Source organism: Leucoraja erinacea, chromosome 13, assembly GCF_028641065.1.
Source record: "Leucoraja erinacea ecotype New England chromosome 13, Leri_hhj_1, whole genome shotgun sequence".
NCBI lineage: Eukaryota > Metazoa > Chordata > Chondrichthyes > Rajiformes > Rajidae > Leucoraja > Leucoraja erinaceus.
This window is the reverse complement of record NC_073389.1, coordinates 24,601,242-24,627,966: the sequence shown is the minus strand read 5'-3', so window position 1 is coordinate 24,627,966 and position 26,725 is coordinate 24,601,242. Positions and strand designations below refer to the sequence as shown.

At 39.9% G+C, this 26,725-nt stretch overlaps 1 protein-coding gene across 2 annotated transcripts in view; it reads left to right on the top strand.

Annotated features, from left to right (window-relative positions):
• med14 (mediator complex subunit 14) overlaps positions 1-26,725 on the top strand; it is a 72,920-nt gene that overhangs the window by 20,787 nt on the left and 25,408 nt on the right. For both annotated transcript variants that reach the window (XM_055644620.1, XM_055644619.1), the window contains exons 10-20: positions 168-279; positions 1,282-1,407; positions 2,933-3,011; positions 3,177-3,336; positions 4,567-4,767; positions 12,819-12,953; positions 13,863-13,939; positions 19,234-19,394; positions 22,124-22,270; positions 22,359-22,450; positions 22,631-22,783. In XM_055644620.1, the coding sequence (XP_055500595.1) occupies positions 168-279; positions 1,282-1,407; positions 2,933-3,011; positions 3,177-3,336; positions 4,567-4,767; positions 12,819-12,953; positions 13,863-13,939; positions 19,234-19,394; positions 22,124-22,270; positions 22,359-22,450; positions 22,631-22,783 (1,443 nt within the window). The remainder of the gene's footprint in view (positions 1-167; positions 280-1,281; positions 1,408-2,932; positions 3,012-3,176; positions 3,337-4,566; positions 4,768-12,818; positions 12,954-13,862; positions 13,940-19,233; positions 19,395-22,123; positions 22,271-22,358; positions 22,451-22,630; positions 22,784-26,725) is intronic.

The window sequence follows — 26,725 nt, the reverse complement described above, 5'->3', positions numbered from 1 at the left end:
TAAAGATCTTGCGTAATTTTTAAAAACAATAGCACAGATGGAAGAAAATAAAATCAATTTACAGTTACTTGAGTGGTGTAGCATTGTTTCCAAATTATTTGTGTCGACATTGACTTAAAATGTTCATGGATTAATGAGTTATTAATTCAAAGTGTTCTGTTCCATAGGTTGACCACCTTTCTGTTGAGAAGCTTTTGATTGACAGTGTCCACGCGCGTTCACATCAGAAGCTACAGGAGCTGAAAGCCATTCTACAGAGCTATAACCACAATGATAACTGTATGTTGCAATATTGGGATTTGGGGGGAAAATAAGATTAGTCTATGTATATTATTTTAATAACGACAGTTTTATTGATGCAAAACCAAATTCTGCTGCTTCAATGATTGTTTTTTGCAGATTTCTCTATTTTCTGAATTTACTGCCTTTAAGAAGCATAGAATTTGAGCATTTGAGCATAGAATGTGATTTCAATAGCTGGATTTCAGAACGGATAGATGGATGAGAATATCTAGCATAATTACAGGAATAATATTCTGTAGTTGAAATTTAATTTGGTGGTAGTTGGCTTAGTTATTAGGCTTAATTATATCATCTACTCTTCATCTCCCACTTAATGGTTCCCATTATAACATATTTTCTTTTCAGATTCCACGGTAATCTTTGTGTTTCTGCCCATCACCTTCCAGCAACCAAATCCATTTTTATTCTCTCCTCCGCTGGTCCCCACCTGGTTCCATTTGGATTTTTTTATTTTTTGTTGTCACCTAGTTACCAACCTCCCAAGTCCACCTCCATTCTTTACCCCCTCTCTATCTGGATCCATCTGCCCATAGTCTTTCACCTCTCCTCAGTCCACCTACTGGTCACTGTCTTGCTCTCTCCCTCTCTACTTTAGCTATTTTCCCTCTCTGCACTCATAAGGTCATGTGATAGTAGCAGAATTAGGCCATTCAGCCCATCAAGTCTACTCTGCCATTTAATCATGGCTCATCTATCTCTTCCCATCTAACCCCATTCTCCTGTCTTCTCCCCATTACCCTCGACACCCTTACTAATCACTTAGTGCCGATTCAAGCTCTTGACCTAAAACATTACTAATTTTTTCCCCTCCATGCTATTGCTTGATTTGCTGTGTTTTCAGGTGTAGGTTCAAGCATTTACAGTCTCTTGTGTCTTCTCATTATTTTTTTTGTTTGAATGCAACTTTTGCCATCTTTATCCCTGTGATAAAAATAATAAAAACAACTGCAATGTTGTGATTTTAATTTTTTTTTTCAGCCTTTATTGAGACAGCCTTACCAACACTGGTTATTCCAATCTTAGAACCTTGTGGTCGATCCGAATGTCTTCACATTTTTGTGGATCTGCATTCAGGAATGTTTCAACCTATGCTATATGCAATTGGTAAGTGCACGGATCTTGTATCACTTAGATTTAACACAAAATAAAAATTAAAAGTGTGAGGTGTTTTTGTTAAGGGCTTTGATAAAAAATATGGTAAATGTTAATTTTTCCACAACGAATGCAGAATGTTGAAAGGAGGAATTTTGTTTTGAATAAGGTGGAAATGTCAAAGACTAGAGGGCTTGGCTTTAAGGTGAAAGGAGCAAAGTTTAGAAGAGATGTATGGGGCAAGGTACTTTGTTACACAGAGTGGTGGAACCCACTGCCAGAGTAATGGTGGAAGAGGCAGATACGATAGTGGTATTTAAGAAGCTTTTAGATTGGCACATGGGTGTGCATGAAATGGAGGGATGTGAATCGCATACAGGCAAATGAGATTGGTTTAACTTGGCATATTGTTTGGTGCTGACGTGGGCCAAAGGGTTTGTTCCTCTGCTGTATTGGATGTTCTAAGATGCCAATAGTACAGTTATGTCACGCAGAAATTATTTCTGGGTAGATCATTGAAAATGTACAGCTGTCAGAAGGCTTGTTCTTAAGTACAGGTATCTAATAGAACCATTTATTGACAAATAAATTAGACATTTAAAATCTATTGTTAAAGATGTGATTTAACTTGGTCTTGGCATTCAGCTTTCAGCAACAACTTACTGATACCACAATTTAATGTAACAAAATGTTCAAAGGGCATTTTACACTCTTGGAAAATGGCACTAATTCACAAGACCTACAAGTGACAAAATCTTTACTGGGGGTTGGATTAAAGAAAGGAAGATATTTAGAAGTGATGTGCAGCTGACAATGCTGCTATGATTAAATTCAAAGATGATGAAGAGGCCAGAAATAATGAGCCATTCTGGGGCTGGGGGATATCAAAATATAGGGTGGAGTAAGACTCCGAAGAGCAATTTTAAAACAAAGGTTGCGCAATACAGGTTGAGGTCAGTACAAATAGTGCTGTTGGGTGAATGCAACTTGATGGTAGTTTGCACGTGGATAGTGGTGTTTTGGATGATATTGCATTCATGGAGGATGGATATGGAAGAAACATCATTGAGTAATCAAGTTTAGAATGAACAAAGGTGCACATAAAGATTGTGGGAGCAGATGGATCAGAGGACGATGTGGATTTGTATATTATTATTGAAGTGGGAGTTACATGGTCTTGATGTTGGCACAGACACGAAGCTTAATGGTGTCAAATTTTCTACAATTGTCTAACAATATGGCAAGAATTCAATTGGTTTACAAGATTCCCTATTGTATATTTTTAAAGGTAGAAGTTAATTATTTCAGGGGATTTTATTAAATAATCTCCTCAATCGATGGAATTTGCAATGATTTGCCACTGTAGGTACATATTCAATACCTTAACAGAAGCAACTAAATTGGACACTAAAGACAATTTGTAATAATTGTTTCCATACTTAAATTTTCTTAAGTTTCTGTCAATGTGATCCATATCATTTCTCCTTTATTGGTTACATTGTCTTTCTATTTTTACATCGTCATTGCCTCTCATCAGACCAGTCTACGTTAGACGACATTGAAAAGTCCATCAATGATGAGATGAAGCGAATTATTCCTTGGTTACAGCAGCTGAAGTAAGTATGAAATATCAATTTGTTCCAACATTATGGAAGGGTTAAGAACCAATTAGGAGGGGTGGGGGGAGGGAAAACTATTCCTTGACATTTACTTTGTTAAATCTAGGCAATATTTCTTCAAATGGAATCTTTGTCTACATTCTTTTAAAAATTGCCTTTCAGATTTTGGCTTGGACAACAACGTTGCAAGCAGTCTATGAGGCATCTTCCCACAATCTGCATTGAGACTTTGCATCTTTCAAACTTTTCTTCTCATCCAGTTGGAAACCTCTCAAAACACAAATTGTTCATCAAGCTAACACGTCTTCCTCAATATTATATTGTAAGTTGTTGAGAGATATTGAAAGATGTTGTCAAGCTTGAAAGGGTTCAGAGAAGATATACAAGGATGTTGCCAGGACTCTAAGCACTGAACTATAGGGAGAGGTTGAGCAGGCTCTTTATTCCTTGGAGTGCAGTAGGATGAGGAGTGATCTTATGGAGGTGTACAGATTAATGGGAGGAATAGATAGAGTAAACGCACAGAGTATTTTGCCCAGAGTAGGGAAATTGTAAACCAGAGAACATAGGTTTAAGGTGAAGGGGGAAAAATATAATGGGAACCTGTGGCATAACGACACAAAGAGTGTATGGAACAAGCTGCTGGAGGAGGTAGTTGAGGCAGGTACTATTGCAATGTTTAAGAAATATTTAGCCAGGTACTTAGATAGGGTAGGTTCGGAGGGATATGGGCCAAAAGCAGGCAGGTGGGACTAGTTTAGATGGGGCATGTTGGTCGCTGTGGGCAAGTTGGGTCGAAGGGCCTGTTTCCACGTTGCATGAGTCTATGACTCTACTTTTATTTCACTTATAAATCATCCTTTGATAAATATTGTACCAGCAATCCCTGCATTATGGTAGTTTTGGGATCAGAAGTTGTACCTTGCAGAATTCACAAATCTCTGCCAAACATCTGGGATACAGAATAAAATGTAATTCATATGAAAATTAAGGGGAAATAAAAGTAAGCAAACAAACACTTTTTAAAAAACTCCCATCCCCTGCTGCATGAGCAGATGACTTATCTTCGCCTTATGAATATTTAATGCAGGCCATTTACAAGGAATGGATACCCCTGTAACGTGGGGTTGTCTGCATAAGGAAAATATTTATAAACCTAGAATATTTAGCAACAAAATGGCTTGCGGGTTGCTTACACTGATATTTAGAATGCTACTTGATTGCTATGAAGCATGTTGCCTTATTCTTTCTCGTCTATGTCAACCCCTGACAAACAGTTTTCTCAGCTCATGATGGCAAGATGCAGTCATAGCCTTAGACCACTAGTAATAGTCTTTAATATCTCTGTGGAAGAATACAAGAAAAGTTGATGCACTGTTTTCGCCTCCTTTTGTCTATTTCAACTGCCGGGTTCAGTAAATATGTATATACTCTTATACGTTCAATTTGTGCGATCCAAATTGAATTAAAATTGCTAAATTTTATGGAATAGATTTTATTTTGGGTGTCCTTATTGGTCATTAAGTGATTAACATTTTTGTTTTTCTTACAGGTTGTGGAAATGTTAGACTGGCCAGGTTGCCCTGTAGACTTGCAGTATAAATATTATTTTCTTTCCGTAAGTCAAGGGTTAACTGATCCAGATGATTGTCCTCCTACTGCACTGCTGTTACAACAGTTCAAACCAAACATTGAGGAGCTAGTGCTGGATGTGAAAGCTGGGAAGCAACCCAAGGCTGGAGACAAACACAAGGTTTGAATCATGAATTAAACCTAAGGCTTGAAGCCAGTGGACGTTACGGGAGTCTGAGGGTCTGCAGCACAGAATCAGGCATTTGAGCTCACTCTGTCTATACCTTCCATTGTCCCTATCTGCACCCATATCATTTGCTAGCATTAGACCCATGGTCCCATATGTGCTTTCAAATACTTGTCGAGATGCTTGATAAATGTTGTAAAAAATGCCTGCTTCTACCACTTTTCAGACATTGCAATCCAGATTCCATTCCCTCTATATAGGGGAGTAAATTTCCCTCACATTCCCTGTAAACCACCTTATGCCCTGTTGGTCTTTGACATCTCCACCTTGGGGGGGAAAAAGATTTTTACTAAATACCCTATCTGTCCCCTTTAGTTTTACATACCTCTGAGAGAATAGGAATAAGTCATTCAACCTTGTTATTCAATATGATATTGTCTGATTTGTTTCTGGCCTCCTCTGTACCAATAATCCATAGCCCCAAATTCCTTGTTCTTTCAAGAAGATATCTATTTATATTTAAGTACCTCCAATAGCCTAACTGCCACAACACTCTGGAGTAAAGAATTCCAGACATTCACAATTATATGCAAGAAGCAGCCCCTCAGCACCTCGGTTTTAAATGACTGTTCCTAATTTTATGATTGTCCTTTGACCCTTATTCTTTCACTAGCAGAAACATTGTTAGATCTATCTTGTCTTGCATCCTAAAGATCTTTTTATATGTTTCAATAAGATCATCCCTCATTACTTCTCAACAAAAAAAAAAACAGATTTAGTTTCATTAACTGCTCATGATGTGATGACTCACATTAATGCATCTCTTCTGAACTGCCCTCAGTGCCAATAAATAATTAATATAAAGAAGTATAATGATGAATTATACTGGTGAAGGCAGAGGTATGAATTTTGAGGTTTAAAAAAATTGTAAGAAACTGGATAATTCTTTCAAAGTGAAGTAGCACTGAGACAAAGGTTGATTTTAAATCGCCTCAAACTACCTATCCATGTCCTGCAGAGATGCTGCCTGACCCGGTGAGTTACTCCAGCATTTTATGTTCGACACAGGATTTGAGCATCTGCAATGCATCTTCTATCTGGTCAGGTTCTATGATTTAAAGTTGGTCTGAGGAGGGGTCTCGACTTGAAACGTCACCCGGCATTCCCTCCACAGATGCTGTCTGACCCGCTGTGTTCCACCAGCACTTTGTGTCTTTCTCTATAATTTATAATGTCTTTGTTAAAATGTCAGGGGGCTAGTCCTGATCCAAACTTGCTGCTATGATGCCACCCAGTGGTGCATACGGTGCTCTGCAATTAACATTTACATTCCTGAGTTCAGGTTCAGTTGATTGACAGTCATGCTGTCAGATGTCTTTGTTCCACCTACTCCATTACTGAAAGCACCACACCATTAGGGTGTTGTAACAAATGTTTTATTCTGATGCCTACCTAGGCTTGAATCATTAGCATAAAGGGGCTGTCCCACTGTACGAGCTAATTCAAGAGTTCTCCCGAGTTTCCCCTGATTCGACCTCGGAGAATTAGGGCAATAGCCACTCGTAGGTACTCGGGGCTCTCGTGGACATTTTTCAACATGTTGAAAAATCTTCACGAGCTTACTGCGTTTCCCGAGTACCTGCCGTTAGCGTTACAAGCCGCTAAGAGACGTCCCGAGCTCTGACGTACCCGCTACGTACATGCTACGTGCTTCCACGAGTTTGATTTTTTTAAAACTCGGGAGAGCTCTTGAATTAGCTCGTACAGTGGGACAGGCCCTTCAGAAAGAAAAGGAGGAAGCCCCTTTTGACTGGTCTGCTGTTCATTAAGATGACAGCTCACCTTGTACCTCAATGCACTTTACTGCACTGACCACAAAAGCCTTGATTATTTCGATATCTAAAGAGCTGTCTGTCATTGCCTTAAATATAGTTTTAGTTTTAATTTTAGAGAGAGAGCATGGAAACAGGTGCTTCGGCCCACTGAGTCCACGCTGACCATTGATCACCCATGCACTACACCACGTAGAACTACACTAGTTCTATGTTATCCTACTTTCGTTTCCTGCACATTATGGGCATTTCACAGAGGTCAATTAACCTACAAACCCACATGTCTTTAGAATGTGGGAGGAAACTGGAGTACCTGGAAAAAACCCACGCCATCACAGGGAGAATGGTAATTCTGCACCTGAGATCAGTATCCAACCCAGGTTTCTGGTGCTGTAAAGCTGCAGCTCTACTGCTGCGCCACTGTGCTGCCCAATATATACTCAGCAGCTGAGCGTCCACAGCCTTGTCGGGTAGATAATTGCAACCGTTCACCATCCTCTGAGGAAAATAAGTTATTCTCAAGTCTGTCCTGAATGACTGCCTTCTCGTGTTGAAATTGAACCCTAGGCATGGATACACAGTCGGAGGGGAATGTGGTTGTAAGTGGCTCTAACTGATTGGTGAAATGGGTGGTGAAGGTTGATGGGGTGGTAAAAAATGAGTAGGAGATTACATTTAGGGAGGGCAAAAAGATAATAAGTTTGAAGGCAAAGGTTGAGTCATCAGATATGGAGACTGCTGGTGGTAAAAGGGGAAGGTCTCGTCAGAATTTCTGGAAAAGAACAGATAACTATTTTAAATGAATTCAGTGAATTAAGGAGTGGTGCTGAAGGAAGATAGTTCCACGAGCAAATGCTAATACTATCCACAAAATAAGGTTTGATGGGGGAAATGAATCAAAGGAGCAGCAGTCACTTGCATTAATCTGAGAGAACCAATGCTCAGCATTTACACTGGCTAAGGGCGTTGGCAACAGCATTTTAACTCATTCTGCCTACTGTGTGTTGTGCCTTTCTTCAGTATCACTGTAACATCTAGATTTGTTGGGGCTGGAGTGAGCATATATTTTATGAGCTGATAGTGCAGCGACAGGTTTGGGAACAATTTGAGTCAAATTGTGTTGATTGTCAGAGTAGCACAGAAAGGTACGTCATAAGTGATAGGAGCAGAATTAGGCCATTTGGCCCATTAAGTCTACTCCACCATTCAATCATGGCTGATCTATCTCTCCTTCCAAACCCCATGTTCCTGCCTTCTCCCCATAACCCAAGACAGGTATAATGTTACTTCACAGCACATTCTTCTGAGGACCAGATCCCGGGCATTCAGGTCTGGTGACGCAGAGGTCTATAAAAATCTAGATACGATCTTGAAAAGGCCATCATAAAGGCCAAAAGGGACTTTCGCTCCAAGCTGGAGGATGAGGCGGATGTTCGGCAACTGTGGCAGGGCTTGCATGCCATCACCTCCTACAAGGCGAACTCAGGAGGCAGCTCAAGCGACAGCGAAACATCACTCCCTGACGAGCTCAATGCGTTCTATGCACGCTTTGCTAGGGAGAACATTGAAGTGCCTTCCCGAACCCTCATACACCCTGATGGTATTACTGTCACAGTTACTGAGGCCGACTTCAGAAGATCCTTCGGGGGGTGAACCCTGGGAAAGCGTCTGGACCTGATGGTATACCCGGTCGAGTTCTCAAAACCTGTGCAGACTAACTGGCTGCAGTTTTTGTGGACATTTTCAACCTCTCATTACTGAGGTTCCCACTTGCTTTAAGATGGCATCAATAATACCAGTGCCCAAGAAGAGTAAGGTGACATCCCTCAACGACTATCGACCAGTGGTGCTAACGTCCATGGTGATGAAGTGCTTTGAGAGGCTGGTTATGGTGCAAATCAACTCCTACCTTAACAAAAACCTCGACCCACTACAGTTCGCCTACCGTCACAACAGGTCAACGGAGGATGTGATCTCACAGGCTATCCACTCCACACTGGACCACTTGGACAATAAAAACACTTACGTCAGGCTGTTGTTTATAGACTACAGCTTGGCATTCCCTGTAAGCTGGTTTCCATGCCTGACCCAACTGCCTGCCCTTTTTCCAGGGTTACGCCCACGCCTGGGTGGTACTAGAGAGGGACTATGCGCTGTCCACTGGCACCCTGGGGGATTTCTGGGACCGATGGGCACCGCAGGGTTTGAATGCTTCCTTGACAAGGATTGTAACATAGTTGTATAGTAGTTTGTTTAGTATATTTGTTTGTCGTATTATGGTGGTGGGTTCTGTTTTGTTTTATTGTAATGTAAATATTATTTTTAATAATTGAATGCATTTTTTGATTAAAAAAAAAAAAAAAAGCTCACGGAATTGGGTCTCTGCGCATCCCTCTGCAATTGGATCCTCGACTTCCTCATCCACAGACCACAGTCTGTTCTAATTGGCAGAAACACTTCATCCTCATTAACAATCAGTATGGGAGCACCTCCAGGCTGCGTGCTCAGCCCCCTGCTCTACTCACTCTATACTCTTGACTGTGTAGCCGGACACAGTGTGAACTCCATCTTCAAGTTCGCCGACGACACCACCGTTGTTGGACAAATTACAGATAGTGATGAGGCAGAGTACAGAAGTGAGATCAATCGATTGACCAAATGGTGCCCGCACAACAACCTGGCTCTCAATATCAGTAAAACCAATGAACTGTTTGTGGACCTTGGAAGAGAAAGAATGAGGACCCACAATCCTGTTTATATTAAACAGGAGAGAGTGGAGGTGGAGAGAGTCAAAAACTTCAAATTCCCGTGCGTGCATATTTCCGAAAATCTTTCCTGGACCCAGCACAAGAAAGCACATCAACGCCTCTACTTATTGAGAAGATTACAGAGATTCGGTATGTCAGAGAGGATTCTCTTGAACTTCCGCAGGTGTACAGTAGAGAGCATATTGACTGGTTGCATCATGGCCAGGTTCGGCAACTTGGCCACCCAGGAGCGAAAAAGACTTCAAAAAATTGTGAACACTGCCCAGCCCATCACCGGCTCTGACCTCCCCACCAAGGGATTTATCAGAGTCGCTGCCTCAAAGGCAGCCAGCATCAGAGACCCACACCACATCGGGAAGAAGGTACAGGAGCCTGAAAACTATAAAGTCCAGGTTCAGGAACAGCTTTTTCCCTACAGCCATCAGGCTATTAAACACTACAACCACAAATAAGCTCTGAACTACAATATACTATTATTGTTATTATTGCACTACTTGTGTGTACGTATGTGTGTGTGTGTGTGTGTGTGTCTATATGAATGAATGAATAATTGGCCAAGTATTCACATACAAGGAATTTGCCTTGGTGCTCTGCCCGCAAGTGACAATACAGTGACAGTTAGGAATGACACATAAAACATTAAACATTAATAATAAAATTGATTAAACATGTGAATTAAATAAAATACCAGAGCAAAAGGAGGCGACAAATATATATGCACACACACACACACACACACACATATTTATGTATATACACACATACATATATATACATGAGTAGTATATATATATAGTTTCATATCCTGTATTTTAAGAAGTGTAGGTCATGGTGTATAGCCAAAATAACGAGATGAAGCAAAAAAAAATTAATCTGTTTTTACAAAGAAAAGTATCAGATATGTCTGTGTTTTCTTGCCTTTTTTTGTTACATTTTTCAAGCATGATTTCATCAAATCCTTAGGCTAATTTATACCAGAAAGATTACATTAATTTTGCAATTAAATAACTATCTAAGCCAAATTCTGATTGTGCTAATGATTTTTATAATTTATTATTATTATTATTATTATTATTACATGGTTTTCTGATGCCTCAAGTTTTTGCAGCAGACCTTGAGTAGTAATGTCCATTTGGTCCATTTGGTTAAATGTGTGAATTAAAAGCAGAGTAACCGTTTTTATATTTATTGTTTCCTTTTTTATTGTTCATATTTTGTGTTTAAGCTTTCCATTGCAATACTTAATAATGACGAACTTAAAATCATTAAATAAAAATCTAGTTTACTCACCTATTTTAGCGAAGTCTCATTCAAGTAAACATATTTCGCTTGGGTAGTTTACACCCCAGCGGTATGAACAATTACTTTTCTAACTTCAGATAGCCCTTGCTTTCTCTCTCCTTCCCCTTCCGCTTACCAGTTCTCCCACTAGTCTTACTGTCTCTGCCTACATTATATCTTTGTCCCGCCCCTGACATCAGTCTGAAGAAGGGTCTTGACCCGAAACGTCGCCAATTCCTTCTCCCCATAGCCTCACCGCTGAATTACTCCAGCATTTTGTGTGCCCTCCATAACGTTTTGGACAAAGACCCATCATTTATTTATTTGCCTCTGGACTCTACAATTTGAGGTTTGTAATAGAAAAAAAATCACATATGGTTAAAGTGCACATAGTCAGATTTTAATAAAGGTTATTTTTATACATTTTGGTTTCACCTCGTAGAAATTACAGCAATGTTTATACATAGTCTCCCCCCCCCCCCCCCCCCCCCACATAATCAGGGCACCATAATGTTTGGGACACAGCAATGTCACGTAAATGAAAGTAGTTATGTTTAGTATTTTGTTGCATATCCTTTGCATACAATGACTGCCTGAAGTCTACGATTCATGGACATCACCAGTTGCTGGGTGTCTTATCTGGTGAGGCTCTGCCAGGCCTGTATTGCAGCTATCTTTAGCTTATGCTTGTTTTGGGGGCTAGTCCCCTTCAGTTTTCTCTTCAGCATATAAAAGGCATTCTTAATTGGGTTCAGATCGGGTGATTGACTTGGCCACTCAAGAATTGACAATTTTTAGCTTAAAAAACTCCTTTGTTATTTTAGCAGTATGTTTGGGATTATTGTCTCACTGTAGAATGAATGGCCAGCCAATGAGTTTTGAGACATTTGTTTGAACTTGAGCAGATAGGATGTATCTATACACTTCAGAATTCATTATGCTACTACCATCAGCAGTTGTAACATCAATGAAGATAAATGAGCCAGTACCTTCAGCAGCCATACATGCCCAGACCATAACACTCCTACAACTGTGTTTCACAGATGAAGTGGTATGCTTTGGATCTTGGGCAGTTCTATCTCTCCTCCATACTTTGCTCTTGCCATCACTCTGATATAAGTTAATCTTCGTCTCATCTGTCCACAAGACCTTTTCCCAGAACTGTGGTTTCTCTTTTAAATACTTCTTGGCAAACTAAACCGGCCATCCTATTTTTGCGGCTAACCAGTGGTTTGCATCTTGCAGTGTAGCCTCTGTATTCCTCTCTTCATGAAATCTTCTATGGACAGTGGTCATTGACAAATCCGCACCTGAAGAATGTTTCTGATCTGTCGGACAGGTGTTTGGGGATTTTTCTTTATTGTTGAGAGAAATCTTCTGTCATCAGCTGTGGAGGTCTTCCTTGGCTTGCCAGTCCCTTTGCGATTAGTAAGCTCAGCAGTGCTCTCTTTCTTCTTAAAGATGTTCCAAACAGTTGATTTTGGTAAGCCTAAGGTTTGGCTGATGTCTCTAACAGTTTTATTCATGTTTCTCAGTCTCATAATGGCTTCTTTGACTTACATTGGCACAACTTACGTCCTCATGTTGATAAACAGCAATTAAAGTTTCCAAATGTGATGGAAAGACTGGAGGAAAGACTACGTGCTGAGAGTTCTCTTATACCTGCATTAAACACACCTGAGCAATTACAAACACCTGTGAAGTAATGTGTCCCAAACATTATGGTGCCCTGAAATGGGGGGGATTATGTATGAACACAGCTGTAATTTCTACATGGTGAAACCAAAATGTATAAAAATACCCCTTAATAAAATCTGGCAATGTGCACTTTAACCACATGTGATTTTTTTTCTCTTACAAATCTCAAATTATGGAGCACAGAGGCAAATAAATAAATGATGGGTCTTTGTCCCAAACATGGATGTATTCTGGTGTGCTGCAGCAAGTAATAATTTCATTGTTCTATCTGGGACATATGACAATTAAACACTCTTGACTCATGACTACAATCAGGGATGCTGATCTTTAGATCCCTTGTAAGACAAATGTTCAAAAATTGTGATGTTTCTGGCTTATATACCGATACTATAGCCAAGTTTGCCTTTGGAAGAAAGCTTGACTTTAATTTTAAAACCCTCTGATAATTGATATGTTTAAATTATAGCTGTTGGCTGATCAAGGACCTACAGCACCAAAAAAGCCCAAGAGATCGGGGGAAATGTGTGCCTTTAATAAGGTCCTCGCACACCTTGTAGCAATGTGTGACACGAACATGCCCTTCATTGGACTTCGTTGTGAGGTAAGAATCTTCAGAATTTCTTCCCATCTTGTAATTATTTTTTGATTATCGGTTTATAGTAAATTTGTGGCACAAAAGAGCTGCACGTTATAACAGAGTACAGTTACATTAGAACATGTAGAACTACAGCCATACAGTAGAACTACAGCCATGATCATATGATCAGCCATGATCATATTGAATGGCGGTGCAGGCTCGAAAGGGCCGAATGGCCTCCTCCTGCACCTATTTTCTGTTTCTATGTTTCTAACATAGATTCATGCTCTGTGCATTCATGAGGGGGGTGAAAACAGGTTGATCTGGTTGTATGCAGCTTTTTTCTTTTAAGTGTACATTTGAATGTTTTATATTTTATCAATCAAGAGTCAAGAGTCAATTTAATTGTCATTTAAAATGACAATTAAATTGACTCTTGACTTGACTCTCTTGACTCTTATATTTTATCAATGCAATGTGATGCTGCCCAAATCTAATGGCGGTTGACTTGATTTTGTCATTTTTGAATATTTCTTTGAGACGTGCTGTGTGAAAGTGGTGCAAAAGTGCATAATGTGAACGCTGGTAAAATTCAACAAATTAGAAAGCAACTGTTTATTACTGTTGCATCATTTCCTAATTTTAACAAGTTGCTCCTGACCACCTGTAATCTGATGCTAAAAGTTGAAAGTTTTCACAGTTTGCCTTGTTCTTGTATCAGTAATCAATGCTGTTTGTTCCTTAGTGTGGAGCTCAATATTGCACGCGTTATTCCGAACTTTAAGTATGTTTGTATACATTATTGCATCTGTAAATCTGTACCAAAATGTTTCTAGATTTATTTTTATGTAGGGCCAAAACAAATTGACACGTTTTTGCTGCAGTTATGTTTCTATAACAAAAAGTTCTGAGTTTTTAAGTGTTGTTTTACAGCTTTCTGCTATGGATATTCCTCACCAAGGAGTTCAAGTGGAAGGAGATAGCTACTGTCATGCTATACGCATTCTAAGGTAACTTTAAAACAATCTTGTTTCTTCGTGCAATTGCTGATGAAATGAGGCAAGTCACCTGCACTACATTAATTTGAAATAATTTGCTTTGTTAATAATTCAAAGGACTAGGAAGCATTGTGTATCCTCCTCTCTTCACCGTTCTGCTAAACAATTATCCCAGCAAGAACATGAAACATGTCCTTTTATTGTTGTGGAAATCTTGTGCTTATGTGACCATTAAAATTCAGGTTGGCCATAATGTACTCTGTGCCACAGCATGAACATGAAATAGTGCCATCTGTTGAGTATTTAATTACAAATGTAGCTATGTTTGATGAATTTTACAAGCAGAATCCCGTACTATGTCACATCAATCTAAGTAATTCTTGGCTTTCAGAAAATGTTGCCACAAGAACATGGAAGACTTTGGAGGTTTTGGATTGAATGTTTGGCATATTGAGTAGTGAATAGGCTGTCCGATGTCTCCAAGAGAAAATTAATAAATAACTATTTTATTGGTGAATTTTGCCAATGTAATTTAATTCAATTCAGTAAATATTTTTAGATTGAGAATATACATTGGAAATTAGCATTTAGAAACATAGAAACATAGAAATTAGGTGCAGGAGTAGGCCATTCGGCCCTTCGAGCCTGCACCGCCATTCAATATGATCATGGCTGATCATCCAACTCAGTATCCCGTACCTGCCTTCTCTCCATACCCTCTGATCCCCTTAGCCACAAGGGCCACATCTAACTCCCTCTTAAATATAGCCAATGAACTGGCCTCGACTACCCTCTGTGACAGAGAGTTCCACAGATTCACCACTCTCTGTGTGAAAAATGTTCTTCTCATCTCAGTTTTAAAGGATTTCCCCCTTATCCTTAAGCTGTGACCCCTTGTCCTGGACTTCCCCAACATCGGGAACAATCTTCCTGCATCTAGCCTGTCCAACCCCTTAAGAATTTTGTAAGTTTCTATAAGATCCCCTCTCAATCTCCTAAATTCTAGAGAGTATAAACCAAGTCTATCCAGTTTTTCTTCATAAGACAGTCCTGTCATCCCAGGAATCAGTCTCTGCACTCCCTCTATGGCAATAATGTCCTTCCTCATATTTGGAGACCAAAACTGTACGCAATACTCCAGGTGTGGTCTCACCAAGACCCTGTACAACTGCAGTAGAGCCTCCCTGCTCCTATACTCAAATCCTTTTGCTATGAAAGCTAACATACCATTCGCTTTCTTCACTGCCTGCTGCACCTGCTTGCCTACTTTCAATGACTGGTGTACCATGACACCCAGGTCTCGCTGCATCTCCCCTTTTCCTAGTCGGCCACCATTTAGATAATAGTCTGCTTTCCTGTTTTTGCCACCAAAATGGATAACCTCACATTTATCCACATTATACTGCAACTGCCAAACATTTGCCCACTCACCCAGCCTATCCAAGTCACCTTGAAATTTGATTTCATTCAGGAGCCATTGAAGAACCCTGTCCAAATCTGTATTTTCATGGAGCATTATTAAACATTGATTAGATATTTCCATCTCTTGAAAGTCATCAACAAACTTTGTTTGATTACTTTTAAGGATATTTTATGTCATGGAAATATTCTAATGCATTATGCCAATGCCTCATCTTTTGTTTCAAAATGATCTAAAATCTAAACATTGTTTGGCTCGTCTTGTCAGTTTTATTTTCCAATTTAAAAACTTTCTATCAGCAGCTATTTGAAGTGCTTCCCTTAATCTCTGTTGCTTTATCTGTTCTGTTTATTTAAATAAATGAAACCCAGATCAGAATTTAAAACGTGAACGAAAATTTAAAGAACTAGATATCATAATGAACACATGAAAGTCTAGCTGTGATTGATTGTATGTGTGCTTCAATGATTCAAATACAGTGTATTCAGACCCCTTCACTTTTTCCACATTTTGTTACGTTACAGCCTTATTCTAAAATGGATTAAATTCATTTTTTCTATCATCAATCTACACACAATACCCCATAATAAAAAAGTGAAAACAGCTGTTTAGAAATTTTTGCAAAATAATTAAAAAGAAATAACTGAAATATCACATTTACATAAGTATTCAGACCCTTTACTCAGTACTTTGTTGAGGCACCTTTGGCAGCGATTACAGCCTCAAGTCTTCTTGGGTATGACGCTACAAGCTTGGCACACCTGTATTTGGGTAATTTCTCCCACTCTTTTCTGCAGATTCCCTCAAGCTCTGTCAGGTTGGATGGGGAGCGTTGATGCTCAGCTATTTTCAGGTCCCTCCAGAGATGTTCGATTGGGTTCAACTCCGGGCTCTGGCTGGGCCACTCAAGGACATTCACAGACTTGTCACAAAGCCACACCTGCGTTGCCTTGGCTGTGTGCTTAGGGTCATTGTCCTGCTGGAAGGTGAACCTCCGACCCAGTCTGAGGTCCTGAACGCTCTGGAGCAGGTTTTCATCAAGGATCTCTCTGTACTTTGCTCTGTTCATCTTTCCCTTGATCCTGTCTCCCAGTTCCTGCCGCTGAAAAACATCCCCACAGCATGATGCTGCCACCACCATGCTTCACCGTAGGTATGGTATTGGCCAAGTGATGAGTGGTGCCTGGTTTCCTCCAGACGTGATGCTTGGCATTCAGGCCAAAGAGTTCAATGTTGGATTCATCAGACCAGAGAATCTTGATTAGGTGCCTTTTGGTAAACTCCAAGCGGGCTGTCATGTGCCTTTTACTGAGGCGTGACTTGCGTCTGGCCACTCTACCATAAAGGCCTGATTGGTGGAGTGCTGCAGATATAGTTCTCCTTCTGGAAGTTTCCCTCATCTCCACAGAGGAACTCTGGATCTCGGTCAGAGTGACCATCATGTTCTTCTCCCTTCTCCCCGATTGCTCAGTTTGGCTGGGCAGCCACCTCTATGAAGCGTCCTGGTGGTTCCAAAGTTCTTCCATTTAGGAATGACCGAGGCCACTGTTCTTCGGTACCTGCAATGCTGCAGAAATTGTTTTATACCCTTCCCCAGATCTGTGTCTTGACACAATCATGTCTCAGAGGTCTACGGACAATTCCTTTGTCTTCATGACTTGGTTTTTGCTCTGACATGCACTGTCAACTGTGGGACCTTATATAGACAGGTGTGTGCCTTTCCAAATCATGTACAATCATATTAATTTACCACTGGTGGACTCCAATCAAGTTGTAGAAGCATCTCAAGGATAATCTATGATAATTAAGATGCACCCAAGCCCAATTTTGAGTGTCATAGCAAAGGGTCTGAATACTTGTGTAAATGTGATATTTCAGTTATTTATTTTTAATTACTTTGCAAAAAATTGTAAACAACTGTTTTCGCTTTTTTATATGGGGTATTGTGTGTGGATAAAAAATAAAATAATTTAATCCATTTTCGAATAAGGCTGTAATGTAACAAAATGTGGAAAAGTGAAGGGGTCTGAATACTTTCTGAATACACTGTAAATGGTAACTGTTAATGTTAAGAAGAGTTATTTTTAAAATGGCAGGTTTCCTTTCTACCAACATGAATCTTTCTTGGATCTGATGAAGACCAACCTATGTTGAAGGTTATGATTAGTTTATGTGGTATACACCAGTGCCACAACTTTCCTGTTCACACAAAATTCATGGAATAAACAGTATAAATGCTAATGATACACACAATAATAAATACAATAATTAATGCCAAAAGATGCAAGATGCAAAATCCAAAGTAATGCAAAAAAGAAGAATATCTGAATGAGAATAAGATTATATGGCAGTACTTTCAGGAAAGGGATGTGAAAGACGCGCTTGATTCGGGAGTCATGTAGTATTGGGGAGGAAGCTGATCTCAAGTCTGGAGGTCTGGACTTTCAGGCTCTTGTACCTACTACCAGAAGGGAAAAGGGAATGTCTTCCTGATGCAATTAACCGTGAAGATGGACTCGATGGAAGGATGTAACAAACCTATGATAGGCTTGGCTGTGTGTACCACTCTCTGCAGGTTCAGGCAGCCAAAAGCAGAGCAGATGCCATACTCGGCTGAAATGCATCCCTTGAGAATACTTTCTAAAGCACATCTGTAGAAGTTCAAGGGAAACCCTGAGGACATACCGAATATTCTCTGATGCCTAAGAAAGTGAATACACTGATGTGCTTTCTTGATTACTGCATCGGTGTGAAGGCACCTGGTTAGTTTGCTGGTGATATGGATGTCCTGGAACTTGAAGCTATCGATCATCTCTGTTGATGAGGACAGGGTTGTATTCAACCACCCTCCCCCACTCCCTTTGAATAACCAACTCATGCTGACATTAAGGCTTCAATGGCTGCTCTGAAACCATGACGCAAGGTTCCCAATCTATTTCTAATACACAATTTCATCATTGTTGTTGATCTGGCTGACCACCGTGGTATCATTGGGGAGCTTAACGACTGAATTGGCGGTGTACCTGTCTGCAAACTATGGGTGTACAGGGAGTAGAGCAAAGAACAGTGCATTCAACCTTGAGGAGCTCCAGTGCTGAGGGCCAGGGTGAAAGAAATAGTATGACCAGATCTCAACTGATTGAGATCTGCTGGTCAGGAAGTTCAAAGGACAATTGGTCATGGAGGACCAAGGCCAAGGTCCAGGAGTTTAGAGATGAGCCTAATCGATATAATGATGTTGAAGTCTGAAACATTTAATTATGGTCAATGTTGGAGCTGCAGCGCAGACATCATTAACACTGGTCACTTTACTTTTCTTGGGAAGTGCAATGATAGGGGTTTCCTTGAAGCAGTTAAGAGAATATAGACTGTTGAAATGAGGTTGTCAGTAAATACTGGGCCGTTAATTAGTGCGTGATTTCAGAACCTGCACAGGGACTCCACCCGGGCTAACTGCTTTCAAATAATTTATTTTTGTGAAAGCAGATCTGATTGCTGCCACCGAGATGTACGAGTGAGATTGTTGATTTGTTCTGAATTACAAAAAGCTATATTTCTGCACTTGATATAGACTAAAATTTCACAAATTGATAATGAATAACATGTTTTCCACAGACTGATCAAATATGAACAGCTTTATCTTTTTGCCAATCATTTCATTGGCATTGTTCCATAGAACTTTATTTTGTCAGTCAAAAGCTGTCGTTTCTTCAACTAACAGCAGCTGGAGCAAAAAGAGCTGGTTTATACTTGACCTCTTTGTCTTGGCCATTTCTTCCCAATGTTCATCTTGGCTGTTTCCATATCATGGCTAATACTTTGTACCTAGTAAACCTTTCTTTGCTGCTTTCTGTTTTGGAACTAAGTGGGTTTTCATGTTTCCAAGGATTCCTATATGCTCAAGTGTCAGTGAGGAGACGCAGAAGGCCTTAGACCGTTCCTTGTTGGATTGTACTTTCCGATTGCAAGGAAGAAATAATCGGACGTGGGTGGCAGAATTGGTGTTTGCCAACTGCCCTCTCAATAGTACTTCAGCCAAAGAACAAGGTTAGCTACTTTTCAATTTTCTTGTTAGAATTATCTATGCTATGTCCAAAACCATTCAATTTTGGTTTGATTTTTCTCAAAATTTAGTGTTGTGCAGAAAGTGTATTGACTTGAGAGATTCAGATTACCTTGTGGAAACAAGTAATTCATTTATCATAAATAGAGGAAATTCTGGCAAGTTAAGTCACATGCGTGGGAAGAGAAATAGATCTAATGTTTTGGGCTGAAGATTCTTCATTTGAACTGAGAAGGAGACAAGGAAATTAGTTAAGATGCAGGGAGGCTGGGGGAGGGGGATGCAGAGCAGGCAGACGTGTCCAGCAAATCATGCTGGGCATGACCACCACTCCCAGAGGAGAAAAAAGATGATAGGGGAAGAAGTAAAGGGGGGGGGGGGGGGGGGGTTCAGGGCCAATATAATCATCCATGTATTGTGGGTAAAACAGATGAGAGAGTGGGCCTAGGTAAGACTGAAACAAAGATAGGCATAGCTTGGGTGAGTGCCCATAATTATGTCTTTGATCTGAAGAAAATTATTGGAGTTGAAGGAGAAGTTGTTCAATGTGAGAACAAGTTGAGCCAGGCGAATGAGTGTTGATGGAGAGGATATAGTTGGGCCGTTGCTCTGGGTAGAAGCTGAGCACCCTCAGACCATCCTAATGTGGGATGGAAGTGTAAAGGGAATGTACATCATTGAAAAGATGGAGGCACAAGAAGCAGGCGATGTTGGAATTTTGAACAAAACAAAGTTCTGAAGGAACTCAGCGGTTAGGCAGCATCTGTAGAGGGAATGGTTCAGAACTCTTTGGTTCAGGACTCTTTTCCAGGGTCCAATCTGAAACGTCGCCTGTCTATTCTCCCCATGGATATTGCCTAACCTGCTAAGTTCTTCCAGCGCATTGTGTTCTGCTCATTGGAAGATGAGCCTGTTGGGGCTATTAGAATTGGAAGCTATCATAGTTATGGAGGGTGTTAGAGGTGTCATGGATATAAGTGAAGAGAGACTGCACCAGAGGAGAAGAATGAGTTTCAAAGCAGGGAGAAATAAATACTTTGGAGCTAGAATAGTACAATGGGTTTGCCGGGGCAGTCCTGCTTGTAGTTTTGGCCAGGAGATAAAAGCAGTATGTGTATAGCTTGTATCCTTTAGGCTGGAAGCTGTGGAAGGAAGATTTGTCACGGAAATTAGATCCATGACTGCCTGGATGGTAGAGTCATGATTCAAAAGGAGGTATGAGGAGGTGACCAAGAGCTGACATTTGGCTTCTGTGAGATGAAGGTCATTTTGTCAGACTGTCGCAGCATCAGTTTTATCAGTGGATTTGATGACTATCTCGTGTTTGATTCATAGTGAATGAGGTGCTGCAAGATCAAAGGAATTTAAGTTAGAACATGAAAAGGGCATGCAAAGGTCAAGATGGTCAGTGTCACGTTGGCAGTTAGCAATGGTTTACTTACACTTCTACCATTGAGTGTACTCTACAGTGTTTACAGCAAACAAACATAGGTCGGGGTGATCACTGCACATGTCTTTCTGCATTTCTTAACTCCCACAATCCTGTTCATGCTCTCACTCTTTAACTACTCCCCGTTCAGTCCTGAACAAAATAACTTTATTTATAGTTTATTTCCGTGGTCACTCCGGTTTTATCCTTTTGGAGAATCTCCATCCTCCTTGTAGTTTAACAAGCTATTTTATGTCGACTCCTGTGTTCTGATGAAGGATCTTAACCTAAACGTTTTAGCTCTATTTCACGTCTCAGAGATATGGCTTGATCTGCTATTTCCAGCATTTTATAATTTTTAGTTTAAATTTCCAACATTTACAATTGTTTTGATTTTAATTTGCATATCACCTTGCAGGGAGCTGTTTTCATTGACTCAAATGTGTAAAATAGATCCATTTGCATTTGCAAAATCAAACCAAATTAAACCAAAATTGTTTTACCTTGATGTCCTGGATATTTGCAAATGTGAAAATGTTTGGCTCCAAAGCTGTGTGTTTACTTGCCCTAAACGTGTCCAAACATAGTTGAACTACGGGTTACTTTGTTCAGATAAGATATATAATACCTATTGAATATGACACAGTTTTCAATCAAGTAGATCAGAAAAAGTGAATAATGCTTCATTATAGTTTTTGACAATCACTGAGTGTTTAAAGTCAAATTACTGAAGTGGAGCAGTATTAACACTGAGGGGGGAAATTGGACTGGAGTCTCACTCGTTCTACAACATTAGAGCAAAGTAATTTTATTATGTTGTTCCCACAGTCTTTCTGAGAAACGTCAGCAGCTGATATATTCAATTATCACATGTAAGATACTATGTATGTCACAGGTATGTCACAGCTGACATAGAAAGTCATGTTAAATAACTCCCATTGAAATGAGCAAAATTCAAACTTCTGAAGAAACTCACTGGGTCAGGCAGCATCTCTGGAGAACATGGATAGATGACATTTTGGGTCAGAGGCTTGACCCGAAACAGTCTAAAGAAGGGTCTTGACCCGAAATGTTACCTATCCATATTCTCCAGAGATGCTGCCTGATATGCTGAGTTACACTATAGGACACGAAGTGCTGGTGTAACTCAGCATGTGCAGTTCCTTGTTTCTAATTCTTCCAACTGATGCTGCCTAACCCACTGAGTTCCTCCAGCAGTTTGTTACTTTGCTCAAGACTCCAGCATCTTGTGTCTGCCAATATACTGATCTCATTTGTCTCTAGGTTCAACACGTCATGTCTATCTGACATATGAAAGCTTGTTATCAGAACCTGTCGGAGGTCGAAAGGTGGTTGAGGCATTCCTAAACGAGTGGAATAGCATTGCTAAGCTCTATGATTGTGTCCTAGACTTTGCACGATCACTGCCAGGTACTTGCCACAATTTCACATTTATTTTCATATGAAATTGCCGCAACAGTGAAATGAGAAATAATCTTCCTAATAATTCATCTTTTAGAAATACCATCCCACCTTAATCACTTCTCAGAGATACGCGTTTATAATTACCGTAAACTTATCATATGCTATGGAGCCACAAAGGGCAGCTCGGTAAGTACAGTAAATTTCATTTTACTTTTTTTGTAATCTTGTAAATTTACAGTGGAATATTATTATGTAACCATCTGTAAATCATATGCGTTTAAATGCCAAATTTTATATTTGAAGAACAAAGATTATATATGGTGTCGTTATTTTTTTTTTAAGATATTGCTCCTTTTTGCATTTCAGATAACTATCCAGTGGAATCCCACACACCAGAAATTCCACATATCATTAGGAACAGTAGGTCCAGATTCTGGCTGTAGTAACTGCCACAACATCATTCTCCACCAACTTCAGGAAATGTTCAACAAATCACCAAATGTTATTCAGTTATTACAGGTACCTGCATTATTTATGTATATTTTTTAATGAAATCTATGCTTCTAGTTTTATAGATTGGGAATTTTATTGTAAAACACGTGAAACTGTAAATTTGGCTATTATCACCAGCTGTTGTATATTGAACCACATAAAACAATGGGAGTTGAATGGCAGAAAGAAAGGACTGCAGGTGCTGGTTTACAAAAAAAAGACAAAGTGCTGAGGTAACTCAGCGAACCAGGCAACATTCTGGATAGGTGACCTTTCGGATCAGGACCCTTCTTGAAATGAGTTGAATGTTACTGGTACTAATCAATAATCCATTAACGATTAAAGGTAGGATACAATAGATTTCAGATTCGTGGACTGTTTCTTCCATTACAGGACCATCCTATCATCAATTAGAGCGTGGTCCTGAGCTACCATCTACCTAATTAACTATCCTCATGCTATCATTAATGGGACTTTACCTTACACTAAACGTTATTCCTTTACCCTGTATCTGTACAAGGTGGACGGCGTGATTGTAATCATGTATAGCCTTTCCGCTGACTAGATAGCACACAACAAAAAAGCTTTTCACTGTACCTCGATACACATGACAATAAACTAAACTAACTAACTGAATACTTTGAAATAACGTCAATTCTGTTGTGGGGAAAATCGTGAAGCCTTTATTGGGGGCGGCAATGTAACATTCAATATTTTTGTTTACTCATAAGCAGTCGTTCAGTGCCCACTTCATTTTAACTTCTAAATTAAGTGTAGCAATATATTTGGCAGAAGGGAAGATTAACACTTTTGTGCAACCTTTCATCCAAAAAATTGTTATTGCATATCTTGTGTTGATTCTGTACAGACTTCACATCAAATGCAACTTTGTTTTTCATCCCTGTTGTGCATGGATATATCTTGTGTTTATGTTGGATCAAGTACTTCCTGTTAAATTGGCCTGATTAGCAAGTATAAGATAATATATCCTTTTATAAAAATATGATGCCCAGGACTGAACGCAATCAATGAGAGAGACTTGTATCGGTTTAGTTAATGAGAGGCTGTTTTCAGGCAGTGAAGCAGGGAGGTTTATTTTACCAATCTGTGACCAGACGCCTTCTGCAAGGAAAACTAAATAATCCGATTAGGGGGCTTTTTTGTGAATGTTCCTAATCTTGGTTTTAATTCGCATCAACAAAAATGGCATTTCAATACTGTTATTCAGGAATAGTGTTGAAACCATCCATCATTAACAAGCCTTAAGAAAACCTGTTAATTTATAGCTAACTGCATTTCATGCTTTTATTTGTTGAGATAAATTTACCATTTAATAAATTGTTACAATAATTCTATGTAGGTTTTCAAGTCAGTTGCTCTGGTAACAAATCAACCTCATTTTCTTGGGATTCAATTGGAGTTCACTTTATAATGTGTCATAATTCTCAGAAAACCACTGCTGAAACTTATCAGCCATTGCATATTTCATCAACATGATGGAAATGTGGCAAAGGGAATGGACCATTAAGCATTTTAAGCCTGTCCGGCTGTACTTTGAAATTGTGGCTGATTTGTAATTTAACCCTGCATACGCAGCTGTGTCTTGTATTTGTTTGGGTTGAGAAATGTCTGTCTAGTATCAATTGTAGTTCAGTTTTAGTTTAGCTACACAGCATGGAAACAGGCCCTTCAGCCCACTGAGTCCATGCCGACTATTGATCACCTCTTCACACCAGTTCTGTGTTATCCCACTTTCTCATCCATTCCCTACACACTAGGAGCAATTTCCATAGCCCACTGAACCTACAAACCCACACATCTTTTGGATATGGTGGAAAGCAGAGCATCCAGAGGACACCCATGTGGTCACAGGGAGGTTGTGCAAACTCCACACAGACAGCACAAGAGTTCAGGATCAAATCCAGGTGTCTGGCGTTGAGGTAGCAGCTCCACCAACTGTGCCACCCCAGTTGCAGAAGTGAATTCAAATTTCTGTAACTGCAATTACAAATGTAGAAATACATTTTCAACAGTTTTGTTAATTTAATCAATTACTGTCTATTTATAGTTTATACATCTATCATCAGTTTATACAAGGCTAAATTTTTAATGTAATCAACAAACCTTGATGAGTGGCTTTAATTCCATCATCTGAGTTGTTTGTTATTATGGTCAATAGTAGAGAACTAACATAGATCTCTGCAGGACACCATGTCACGCCCGGCCATTTAGAATATCAGTCTATTATCTGCACTTTGTCTCCAGCCACAGTGGTAATTTTTTAACATCGATAATTCCATAGATTTGAATTTAACTACATGTTATTGCACATTTTCTAAAGTCTATATAAACAAGTTAGACGTTCTTCTGACATTCTGATGAAGGGTTTTTGACATGAAACATTAACTTTTTTTCTTTGTACAAATGTTTTTTGCCTATTAATATACACATGTAGTGGCACCAAACGTGGTGAACAAACAGTTGCTTTATTCAGACATTACATGGTTGACGTACATGCAAGTTCGGTCCTCTAACATATTGTCATTGCAGCTGAGCGAGGGTGTTGTCTCAAGCTCAGCTACCTGTCGACTCTAGATTTCAAGGTGAGGTCTGCTTATGTAGCAGGACACTCCCCTTAACCAATGACGTCGCGCGATAGCCCTCATAACCACTGACGAGGGTTTGACCGTAAGTGGTCTGACCCACACACATTCACTTGATTTATCCATTTTTTTCTTTTCTGTTCTGGATTATCTGGATCTTGACAGCTTTGAATATATTAATTATCTTTATTTTCCTATTAAATTAACTTGAGTAAATATACAGATATAGTACAGGTAAGATTATCAACATTTCAGTGTATGCTGACTAAATTTTACTTGTTCCATCTGTGGTGCCTTCCCTCACAGTGGGAAACTTTGATTCTGCTGTGTGGGGATGTTTTATGTTGGAGTCTATCGTGTGTTGTGTTTTTTTTTTATATTCGTATGGCTGTATGGTGACCACGCATTTCACTGTACCAATTGGTACATGTGACAAATAAATGTATCTTGTACAATGCATTGAGCTACATTGAATGAGCCAGGTGATGATGTGCTTTAATCTGGTTTCAATTGCCGAGTGTGCCCAATAACATAGAAACATAGAAACATAAAAATTAGGTGCAGGAGTAGGCCATTCGGCCCTTCGAGCCTGCACCGCCATTTAATATGACCATGGCTGATCATCCAACTCAGTATCCCGTACCTGCCTTTTCTCCATACCCTCTGATCCCCTTGGCCACAAGGGCCACATCTATCTCCCTCTTAAATATAGCCAATGAACTGGCCTCAACTACCCTCTGTGGCAGAGAGTTCCAGAGATTCACCACTCTCTGTGTGAAAAAGGTTCTCCTCATCTCGGTTTTAAAGGATTTCCCCCTTATCCTTAAGCTGTGACCCCTTGTCCTGGACTTCCCCAACATCGGAAACAATCTTCCTGCATCTAGCCTGTCCAACCCCTTAAGAATTTTGTAAGTTTCTATAAGATCCCCTCTCAATCTCCTAAACTCTAGAGAGTATAAACCAAGTCTATCCAGTCTTTCTTCATAAGACAGTCCTGACATCCCAGGAATCAGTCTGGTGAACCTTCTCTGCACTCCCTCTATGGCAATAATGTCCTTCCTCAGATTTGGAGACCAAAACTGCACGCAATACTCCAGGTGTGGCCTCACCAAGACCCTATACAACTGCAGTAGAACCTCCCTGCTCCTATACTCAAATCCTCTTGCTATGAAAGCCAACATGCCATTCGCTTTCTTTGCTGCCTGCTGCACCTGCATGCCTACCTTCAATGACTGGTGTACCATGACACCCAGGTCTCGCTGCATCTCCCCCTTTCCCAATCGGCCACCGTTTAGATAATAATCTGCTTTCCCGTTTTTGCCACCAAAATGGATAACCTCACATTTATCCACATTAAACTGCATCT